Here is a 12,500-nt window from a genome sequence, read left to right on the forward strand (position 1 = left end):
CTATTGTCAAATGTTATGATATTAAATATTTTATAGGTCATACTTGAATAATAATAATAGTTTCACGTTATGCATACCTTCTTCCCATCATTGTAATTAACACGGTATGATACATACATTATGTTACATGGTTATGATCAACGTTCTACATACATGTAACGCTCATTCGATGAGTCGATCGTGCGGACAATCGTAATGTAGAACCAATATACGGTGTGTGGTTAATCGATAACTTGCATAACTGATTGTTGTTCAATAATTACATATATATATATATATATATATATATATATATACATATATTCCAAAATCGATTAATTGTGAGATATTAATCATAATAATTAATGATCCATTGACAATTAAACTTTCGATGAAGAATAATTGTCTATAAAATTTGTTGTCCGTAATGGGGGGAGGGGGAGGGGAGGGGAGGGGGGGGGGGAGAAGAAAAAAAAGAGAAAAGAAAAAAAAAATAAAGAAAAAGAACAAACAAACGAGAAGAAAAATTTCAATTTACATTAAGCGTACATTTTCGTTCGTTCGTTCGCAAGAAATAAAAGTGACACGTGCGTTCAAATAGAAGTCAAAGTGAGCGAATCGAAACGAAAAAGAAAGTATGTATGTATGTGTATATGTGTGTAGGTGTTTATGTATGAGAAAGAGGGAGAGAGAGAGTGAGAGAGAGGACCTATCTCTCGATACTTTATAGGCGAAAAACTTTTTACGCAGACTTCGCGCGAGTTTTCAGAAACGAATAAAAGAAGAAGTAGAAGAAGAAGAAGAAAACAGAGAAAGAAGATAGAAAAAAAGGAATTAAACAAAAAAAGAAAAAAAAAGAAAAACAAAAAAGAAGAGAAAATAAAAGAAAAAAAAGGAAAGAAAAAGGAATGAGAAGGGAAAGGAAGTAACGAGACTTTGGTTTACAGCGATAGATCTCACAACGGAGAACTTTTATACGTGATTTCGCTTTCCCTTTTCCTTGTCGACCTTTTTTGTCTCTCTCTCTCTCTCTCTCTCTCTTTTTCTCTCTGTCTGTCTCTCTCTTATCCCCCTCGTTCCTCTAGATAGCTTTGGCATCGATAAAAAGAAAAAGAAAAAGAAAGAAAAAAAACGAAAGAAATAAAAAAGAAAAAAACAAAATGCAGAGAAAGACAAAAAACTCGTACGAAGATTTTTCTTTCCGATAACTATTATGCCATAATACTACTATTACTACTATTACTACTACTACTATTACTACTACTACTATCATCCCTTTTTCAAAGATTCAAGGTCCCCATCAAGGAAATTTCTCGCGCGAGGGGGACGGGCGGGCGGGCGGGGAATAGATGGGTGGGTGGGTTTAACTGAGCTGAGATTATTTTGCATGAGCAAAAGCAAACGCCCTTGTATTTTAAGTTGATGGCCTAGCGGATGAGATTCGCCTTGGGCTGGCATTCTTCGGCTAGAAAGGAGGAAAGAGGATTTTCGCCGTTGACGATCAACCGAACGCTGAAATCTAATTTTCTTGCCGAGGAACGAGCTTTTAGGAAAATCGAAGATCATTCTATTGCCGTATATGTATATATAATGCCTACCTGTCTCTCTGTATATACGAGCTTATACGAACGTGTATATGTATGGGTGTATGTGTGCGTGTGTGTTTGTATATATATATATATATATATATATATATATATGTACATGGATTTACGCGAGAGATAAAAATAAAATGAAAGAAAAAAGAAATAGAAAAATTGTTATAATCTCCCTCGAGAGGTAACATTTTAGTATGGTACAATGACGTTTATATCAATTATTGTTGATATATATATATATATATATTAATTTTATTATAATTTTATTATATAAATTAATTATTATATATATTAATTATATATATAATTTTTCTAATATATATATATATATATATATATATATATATTAGAAAAATTAATATCGATAAAAAGAAACTGTTGATTGTTCATTTTGATAGAGTAGTTTAAACATTTATTTTAAAAAACGAATAAGTACGTAAAAATTATTGATTCATATCACATGAGATTTTATGTTTAATTGATTATTATTCTTATTCTTATCCTTATTATTATTATTATTATTATTATTATTATTATTATTATTATTATCATTATTATTATTATTGTTCAATGGACGAAATTGATTTTGTTCGTTGGATAATGTCGATTACACGATAATATCGATTCTTTGTAAGATAGATTTATAAGAAAAAAGAAAAAAAAAAAACTAAGAGATAATTCTCATTGAATCGAACAATTAAATATCATATATACACGTATATACTATCACGTTTGATTATTAATTATTATTATTATTATTATTATAAAAAAGAAAGAAAAAAGAAGGATCTTGCATAACGCAAAATTATGATCGATAACGAGAAGTTATCGATTTTTCAATTTTCTTCCTTCCTATATTTTCTTTTTCTTTTTCTTTCACAGGACAGATTAAAAAAACGAAATAAGAAGAGAAAAAGACATACAAAAAAATAAAAATTATTCTACGATAAAATTGCAATTAAGACGCAACGTTTAAAATTACGATTATAAATTAATTGTCGGAGTATGTGTCTCGACGAAAAGAGGAAGAAAGAAGCGAAAAGGAAGGAGGAAAAAGAAAAAAAGAAAAAAAGAAACAAAAACAAAAAAAAAAAAAAGTAAGAAAGTAAAAGGAACAAAAAGGAGAAAAATTGATACCGATAGAAAATATCGTTTACTTCGTTTCTTAATAGGAATGTACGTTTGGTAAGGACGTGAGAGAAATTGAAAGAGTATTAAATTGGGGCTGTAAAACTTTTTCGAAGATAAGTTTGCCATTGTAGAAAGTGTACGATGTATATACATATATATATATATATATATATATATATATATATATATATATATATATATATAGATATATATATATTTTTTTTTTTTTATTATTTCTTTTTTTTGTCGACAGATCGGTCGTTTTCAATCGGAAGGAAGAAAAGTCGATTTCCGATCGTTAAGAAACCTTTTTCTCGATCGTTCATGAAACGATCGAACTTGAGTATCGAAGAAAAATAGATGGCCATGTTTAGCTGGATGTATATACACACACACACACACACACACACACACACACATACATACACACGTGTATACTGATATACACGGTTACAGGAAAGAATCGTAAATACTTTACCGTTTCTCCATTGATGGTCCAGCGAAGATCGGCTTTTGGTACCGAAGGCCAGGCCGTACAGTTGGCAGTCACGTTTTCGCCAACGGCGTAGTGCGAGGTTAAGCCCGTGATTTCCGGTCCTCGTTCCGGAAGAGCTAGAAACGTAAATTCAACGCTGAATGGTACATGAAAGTTATAGCTTTCGAGTGTCTACGGTAACATCAATGTATTTCATATGTCGTTCCTTTTCTACGATATTACACATATATATGTGTATATATATGTATGTATGTATATATGTGTGTGTGTGTGTGTGTGTGTGTGCATGTGTATATAGGGGATGAACATATAATAACCTATAGGAGATTGATAATATTGAGAATCGTATTTAACACGTCATCGAAGGATAAAATTTAATGAAAAAAATTTCATTTCCCCTTTATTATCGATACTTTTTTCAATTAATCGATGTTACATCAATTTATGTTATATCAAGTATACGTAAGATGAAGATATACATGTGTGTGTGTGTGTGTGTGTGTGCGTGTGGAGGTTTATGTAAGATAATTTAAATATTTCATGTATTCCATTTTAATCATATCATTCTAATTTAATAATTTTCCCATATAAATTTTCCTTTGATATTATCAAATACAATTGAAGTAATATATGAATCTGAAAATGAGAATTTTCATTTTCCGTTATTTAATGTGTTAATTCGATAAAACAAAAAAGGAACAAAAAAAAAAAAGAAAAAAAAGAAAAAAATAAAAGATCAGTCCCTAGCAAAATCTTTATATCACAGAAATCTGTTTTATATATGCAATAAATCCTGAATCAAATAATTTATTTCACGAGATATTCCATACGGGATATATCAATCAGGATAATTTTTATTTTCTTTTTCTTTTATATTTTTCTTTCTCTTTTTCTACTCATCCTCCTATCTGCGATATCGTTTCCGATAATTAATTAATTTATTCGTATTAATGGATAGAACGAATTGTCCGATCCACGATTTTCACGACAATATTGGAATTATTATCATCTTTTTTTTTCTCTCTCTCTCTCTCTCTCTTTCTCTCTCTTTCTCTCTTTTCGTTTTTTTCTCTTTTCTTTTTTTTTTTTCGTTTGCTATCTTCTATATTACCAGTCGTTTACGATCACGTTATGGTTGTCAATGGCCGTGTACTACCTCCACTTGTAATCGATGATCAAGTTTATCAGACTGCCGCCGGCGTCCCTCTCCCTCTCTCTCTCTCTCTCTCTCTCTCTCTCTCTCTCTCTCTCTCTCTCTCTACGTTCGATGTCTCTAATAGCGTTAATTGGTACACCGGATTATGAGGGACATTCGCGTTCAGCCTGGCGCGACCGAATGCTCAATTAAACATCCACCCTGTTGTCCAAGCACTTACTCATATCCATATATATATATATATATATATATATATATATATACACACACACGTATATATATACATTATATATATGTGTATAGAGAGATAGAGATAGAGGTCGATTTAGTTAGTTCTTTCTCTCTCTCTCTCTCTCTCTCTCTCTCTCTCTCTCTCTCTCTCTTTCTCTCTCTCTCTCTCTCTCTCTTTCTTCATATCGAAATTGATCCATTAATGTATCTCACAGATCGATATTTCATTCGAAAATGATATTAGATTTTTCAAGCGCGAAAGTTTTTATGATCATCGAAAGTTTTCAACAGTTTTCTCTGGTTAGAAATTTACGGTTTACATTGGTACCTAAATAATTCTGTGTTCCGGTTATTTGCAAATGTATAGGAGACACGTTCGAACATTCTTTGTATTGGTAGATAGGTAGGTAGGTAGGTAGTTACGTAGGTGGCTAGGTTGGTGGCTAGGTTGGTGGCTAGATAGGTAGTAGGTAGGTAGATAGGTATATAGATATATAGATATATCTATCCTACGTAGATTACATACACGAATACGAATCGTGGCGCGTTCCAAATTCATGATTGTGTTCCAACTCGGGAATGGAGTTTGCGGATTGAATCGCCGATTTACAAAAGGTTATGCATCGAATTTTTCTCCGAGAAAATAAAACGTGACTGGCAGGATGCGTTGCAAATCTCGGTAACGCGAAATATTCTCGTTTTTTTAAATGTTTTATATATACGTTTTCTATAAATTCAAAATGAAATTGTTCTATTTTATTTTATTAATTTTTTTTTTTATCGTTGTTAACGTAACGATATATATATATATTTTTTTTTTACGTTTATGAAATTATTAAAAAAAATTTATATCAATGCTCGATCACAGATTGTTATTTCATTAACTTTTATTTTAATAATTAGTAAGAAAAGAAAAAAAGAAGAAATTCAATTAAAAGGCCTTTCCTTAAAACTTTTAATATTTACGATCAAAATTTGCAAATAAAATCCCAGATAAATTACTATAAATTATAATCATTATACGTTTCTCGTCGCACTTGTTAGAATGAAATAGTCTTTAAGATTCTTAAGAAACGAATGATCTTATGAATAATCTTTAAGATTCAATAACGATCACTCACGTTTATTTTATGAAAATGTCAATTTTTATTATAAATAATATAAAATAAAATAAAAGGAACAAGACAAAAGTAAAATAAAAAAATTCCATAAAATAATTAACAGTGATACGCTTACAATTCGTTGATCGTCTTAATGGAAGAAGAAAAAAAAAAGAAAAAAAAAAAAAGAAAAACAATCAAAAAAAAAAAAAAAAAAAAGAAAAAGGATTTATACAATCTCATAAAAAATTACGAGAAGAAGGAAAATAATCGGACCTATCGGATTACTCGGAGAAATTGATTTGAATCGTTTGATGGATTTAACCAAGATCACTGTATACAATAATAGAGATAGGTAAGTAAGTAAATAAGTAAATAAGTACTTTAAGTATCTACGAGGATTAAACTTGTATTCGTATTGGCTAATCAGGTTTACCATTAGACTCCCGTAATCTTTCACTGCAATTTGGATAGGTCAAGCGAGAAGGTACGAGAATACGATGGCGGTTTGAAACATGCCGAAGGATTTTAGCTTTAAAATGTGGGAAGCTCTCGGATGTATCTATGCAGCCATGTACGTGTCCTTATGTATATATATATATATATATATATATATGTCTGTATGTGTGTGTGTGTGTGTGTGTGTATGTGTATGTGCTTGTGTGCGTGCGCGAAATGTTACGAGAAGGGATGATATCTCGCTAAAGGAAGTTTATTTCCTCGACGATTGTACGGGCTTGTAGAAGCTAGTGGATTTGCGGAATGGCGGCCAGCAGAAAGCCATGGTTAGGCCGGAAGGTAACGCTGTAAAACAAGACTCTCTCTCTCTCTCTCTCTCTCTCTCTCTCTCTCTCTCTCTCTCTCTCTCTCTCTCTCTTTCTTGTATTCACACTCGCACTTGTAGTCAATGTTGAGGATACCAGCCGCAAACGGAGGATACATATAGAGAGCGACAAATTTAACCGACGGTCGGTCCTTCGTGGTTTACGGATTTCACTGGACTTTCCTATTTTCAAAGAGACTTACTAGGAACGTTTCGCCGTGTGCTATTACCGTTACTAATTTTCGTTTCTCTTCTAGATTCGAATTTCTGGAAAATTATGAAATAGAAATACGTCCCGTTCTGAGTAATGCAATTATACGTTCGTACGTTATGCCTGCTCGAAGAAAATTATTTAAGAAAATTATACGGCTAATGTTAGTGAGTATCATAAATTAAACACGAAATCTCTTATCACTCGTTTACGTATAAATCTTTGATAATCGTTTAATCGCTATAACGTCCGTTTAAGTTGTACTTTTATTTCTTTTTTCTTTTTTCTTTTTTCTTTTTCTTTCACTTTTTTTTTTTTTTCTTTTTTCCTCTCTTTTTTCTTCTTTTTTTTTCTTTTTTTTTTTTTTTAAATATTGACGAAAACAAAATTTAAATTAGAGAACGATTACGGTTTAATTGATAAAACGTTAATGATCGTATTAATTTAAATTTATGATTAATTGTATCCTAATATAAAGAGGATTCACTTTTTTTCTTTTTTTTTTTTATATCGATATGACGATGTGATTAATGTTTCCTTTGTTTTCAAGGTCGACGTTAATCCTTTTCATTATTTCTTTTCTTTTCCTTTTTTCTTGTTTTGTTTTTTCTTTTTTTTTTTTTTGTCTTTGCAATCGTTACACGATTATTATTTAATTCATAAAGAGTACGCTCTATGGTATATAGAAGACGTTAGAGAGCGTTGTATTCATATAAGATCGAAGCACTCTCGTAGTTAAAAAAAATAGGTTAACATGATGCGTAAACGTTCGATCCTCTTCTCTCTAGAACAATTTTCCACCCCGATATTTATGGAGAGCATTTATGAAGCTCTCTACGTAAGCTCTGGATCGTTGGTTCCCCTTTAATTCGACTCAGAGAGCTTTCTCTCTCTCTCTTTCTCTCTCTCTCTCTCTCTCTCCCTCTTTTCTCTCTTATGAGTAGTAGTTCGCATAAGGGATGTTCATAAATCCGAACAGGATATTTTTCCTTAATGTTCTTTTATATTACTATGCATCTCGTTATCACATTGTCCCTTATAAAATAGATTTTAAATATATATATATATATTTGATTATTCGAAGAAAAAAAGAACAAAAAAAAAAAAAAAAAACAAAAAAAAAAAAAAATAGAAATAAAAAAGAGCTAGATCATTCGACTTCGATCAAAGTGAAATGTAAAAATTGTATTAACGATTTGTCGTTTATAAATTCGATGAGAACATTTCATTTGTAAATTATAAGCAAACGAGAAAGTATTTTTATATTCGTCGGTGTTACGTAAATTCCTTTTTGTTTCTTTTTTCTTTTCTGTTTTTTTTTTTTTTTTCTTTTTTTTTCTTTTCCTTTTTTCTTTTTTGTATTTATAAAAAATAAAATTCACCAGAAGGTATCAACAACGTGGATTGAAAATTGACAAAATTGAAATTTTACCTTAGAATTTTTATTGAACAATTTATATTTCGAAGTGTATTGTACGTAAACGATATAGTTCATACGCACACGCGCATAAAGCGCGTTCCCCATCGATATTCCGGCATAGACTTTCGATATCGTAAATATTCATGGAGAGAAAAGCGGGGATGGGTGGTGGTGGTGGGGCGGGGGGAGGGGGAAGGGTGTATGTGGGTTGGAGGATAGGGGAGGACGTCATAAATATTCATTCGTTGGGAACATTCAAAGAGAATCGTTTAAAAGAAGGAAAAACTAAGAGAGTAACTGCATCTAGGAACGTCTGTTCGAAAGATATCCCGTTCCATTTTGTGGTTTACCTTTCGAAATGAAAAAGCCAAAGATTTTTATAAGATTCTTTATCTTGGTCACGTTAGAAATGTTTCCGGTAAAACGAAAATCCTTTCGTTGAATTTCAACCCTCACATAAGAGAGAGAGAGAGGGGGGGGAGGAGAGAGATAAAGGAGGGGGGAGAGAGAGTAAGAGAGAAGAAGGGAGAAAAAGAGAGACAGAGAGATTTTCTTTAAAATTATATACAAACATCGTTCGATTTTTCTTTTCAGTTCACGTTTGTCATAACGTCTGTACTCATTATTATTAATATTATTAATATCATTATTATTATTATTATTATTTTTTTTTTCTTCTTTTTTTTTTTTGTACATCCGCGTTTTAATGTTTATTTTTTTATTTCTTTTCTTTTCTTTTCTCTTTTTTTTATGTATCAAAGAGAAAAAAGAAAAATAACATAAAATATACGTAACGCTTCTCATAGGTTTTTTTTTTTTTTTTTTTTTTTTTATTTCGATGAAGATGTGACATTTCGTAGTAAAAAATTTTTATATGAAACGGTATCCTAAAAAAAAAAAAAAAAAAACAAGAAAATACAAAAAAGAAACAAAAAAAAGAAAAAGAAAAATATGCGTCGAATCACGCCCGACGTAAAAAAGTATTTCGGAAAGATAAAAAATTGATGTCGAATCCGACCCCGACGTATAGGGGTTCACGTAACAATGGCTTTTCTTTTTATGTGTGTTTACGTCAAAATATACATTGATCGACCATCTCAACTTAGTTTTCAATTTGAACAAATTATAAATATATATATATATAATAATAATATATAATTATAATAATAAATAAATATATATATTTCTAATAATAATAATAATTGTTTCGTAAAAGAAAAAATTAGGAAATTAAGAATCGTGTACGAACATGTTTGATTAAAAAAAAGAAAAAAAAAGAAAAAAGAGAAAGTGAGAATTGTTTCTACTTATAATAAAAATTTAAATTTATAAGACTATCATATATATATATATATATATATATATATGCGTATGTACATATATATATATATGTACATACGCATTGGATCAATGTAAAGTTTATCTTTTCTCTTTTCTCCGCTCTATTATCATTTCACCGATCCAAGAATAATATTTAATTGTGTCAGAAGTGATGGAAGACGAAAAAAAAAAAAAAACAAAAAAAGAAAATTTTAGTAAAAAAAAAAGAAAAAGAAAAATAATTATCTCTCGAATCGGACGTTAAAATGGAATGGAAGGGAGGAGAAAAAAAGAAAAGATTCAATGAATCGATCCAAATATCTTAGAATTATTTCTCTCAATCAAGAATAAACTTTAATCGTATTGATAATATTTTGTCATTTATTGTATTAATTATATCTTTTTTTTTTCACGATCATAATTAGAAGCGATGGCAAATTATTCGATCGAAGTAGTACCTGTAATATCTTGACCCCTTAATATTCCAATTTGTGCCAATGTAAATACATACATACATAGATACATAGATACATATATGTATACATAGATATATGTATATATAGATATATACATTCGTACATTTGGATTCCGATTACACGTTTCCCTTTGTATTCGAGGGGGTCGGTCGCTCTTAATCATCGAAACCTCGCTTCGCTTCGCGTCCACTCCGATAGCTTTACGGGAAGAACGGCTTACGTAGTTATAGACTTGGATGCATACAAAGCGATATACCAATGTAACGATGAAAAATTGCACTCTATCTCTATCTTTCTCTTTCTCTCTCTCTCTCTCTCTCTCTCTCTCTCTCTCTACCTCTATCATTCTCTCTGATCCTCTCTCTTTTGGTCTTTAATCACCTTTTAAAGCAATCTTCGTGTGTGGTTGGAGTCAAATGAAGGGAAAAAACTAAAACGCGAAGACAATCCCTTTATCTTTCGAAGTAACGAATAAAAAGTTCGATATTTGTTTTCATCTTCTTACTTTTTTATTTTTTTTTATTTATTTTTTTTTTTTTTATTTAAAAATTTTTAATACTATTATAGTTCCATTGGACGTGAGACACGTATCTGTAAGTTTATAGTTTATTATATGTTTAAAGTAATATATTTAAGAGTGGAGTATGAGAAAACAAACAGGACAAAAAAATAAAAAAATAAAAAAAAATAAAAATTGATAAAGAGTATTGTTCCTTTTTGTTTTTTTTTTTTTTTTTATATTGAACAATTTATATTTCTTTCTTCTTCTTCTTCTTTTCTTTTTCATAATTATTATTATTATTATTTCCCTTATTTTTTTTTTCCTTTTCTTCTTCTTTTTTTTTTTTTTTTTTAAACGTTCAAGCATTAAATATTGATCATAGTGATTATGGGGATACAATACTTTTTCGAAGAGAAGAAAATTTCGATAGAGAAATCATAGAGAATCAAGAAAAACTGTTTTCCTATTCCTATTATTTCTTTTCAAGTATTACGAAATAAGAAAAAATTGATAAAACGTAAAAAGTAAGATCGATAAAAGTTTTACAAATAAATCACATCTTTCTTTTTCAATTTCATTAACATTCACGAGTTGTAAAATAACATTTTGCAATTTTTCGATATATAACAACGATCTTCTTTTCGTACGAAATTTCGAACGAAATTCTTTTCCGTAATTGTTTGAGATCTTTCATTTCTAGAATGGATTAGTGAAATTACCAAAGAAAACAAAAAAAAAAAAAAGGAAAAAAAAATAGGATCATATCCAAGGGATCACCCGACCCGTTAAGAGATGAAATTTTGTAGTTCAGCGAATTCTTTTCTAACGCAAACCAACATATCTCTCTCTCTATCTCTCTCACTTTCCCCCCTCCCATTCTCCTATTCTTTCTCTCTCTCTCTTTCTTTCTTTCTTTCTTTCTCTTTCTCTCTTTCTCTCAAATCATTGATGTATACTTTCTGAAAAGCGGATATGTCCCATTTAATTTCTCGCTTCGACGGTATTCGTAATCTCGATTGATTCCTTCCTCCTATTCCCTACCACGCTCTTTCGAACTCAGTCGAACGAAAAGTAGGTATCTCTCTTTCGCTATTTGTTCGAGGTATACTTCTCGTCGAATTTGCAGAATTTCCTATCGAAAATTCGCCGATCTTTTTGCATTTCGAGAAAGGGAATTCGTTGATGAGGAGAACTTTTGAAGAATATATATATATATATAAATAAAATATATATAATATATGAAGTATATATATATAATATATGAAGTATATATATATATAAATTGAAGTATATATATATATAAATTGAAGTATATATATATAAATAAAATATATATATAAAATCGTTTTATATATATATATATATATGAAGGTAAAAAAAGAAAAAAAAAACAAGAAAGAAAAGAAAATTTCCGAAAAGAAGAAAATTTCTCTCTGTCTGTCTTTCTCTTTCTCTCTCTCTCTTTCTCTCTTTTTTCTCTTTTTTTTTCTTCTTTTTTATTTTCTTTTGTTTTTTTTATATTTTTTCTATTTAATTTTTTTTTTTTCTATTCTTCAACGTTTCCCCTTCGGTCGAGAGACTGATTGAAATTTATCGGAAATACTTTTGAAAATTACAAAATTTTTTTTTCAAATATTACTCCTTTTACATTTCTCTCTATCTTTCCATCTCTCTATCTCTCCTATTCATTTCTATCTATCTCTCTATCTCTCTGTCTATATCCATTTCTCTCAGTCCTCGAAATTAGTGGAATCATCGTTGGGCCTCGAAATCCGTTTAAGCTTCGGCTCGCTCGCCTAATTCAATTATTTCTGTGGTAACCTATATAACAAACGATATAGGGTGCTGTCGGTGGTTCGTGCAATTGTTTGAAGTACGAATTAAACGTTACGGGTTATAGTGATGTGTGTCGGGGTAGGGAGTAAGGGTGGGGGTGGAGGGAATGAAGGGTGGTAACCGAGTAGCCGTTTTCGACGGACGCACGGCGGCCGCGTGGCCGCGCGCGTTTTCGACCTTTGTTGGAAAAAAAGAAAAGAGAGAGAGAAAGAGAGAGAGAG

At 30.4% G+C, this 12,500-nt stretch overlaps 1 protein-coding gene across 2 annotated transcripts in view; it reads right to left on the reverse strand.

Moving 5' to 3' along the window:
- The window catches only part of LOC118449858 (uncharacterized), a 280,468-nt gene that overhangs the window by 40,986 nt on the left and 226,982 nt on the right, over positions 1 to 12,500 (reverse strand). For both annotated transcript variants that reach the window (XM_085662142.1, XM_085662143.1), the window contains one exon: positions 3,187 to 3,320. In XM_085662142.1, coding sequence (XP_085518268.1) covers positions 3,187 to 3,320 — 134 coding nt within the window. The remainder of the gene's footprint in view (positions 1 to 3,186; positions 3,321 to 12,500) is intronic.

The sequence above is a fragment of the Vespa mandarinia genome, chromosome 17 (genome assembly GCF_050613455.1).
Source record: "Vespa mandarinia isolate Hongniang chromosome 17, ASM5061345v1, whole genome shotgun sequence".
NCBI classification, from domain to species: Eukaryota; Metazoa; Arthropoda; class Insecta; order Hymenoptera; family Vespidae; genus Vespa; species Vespa mandarinia.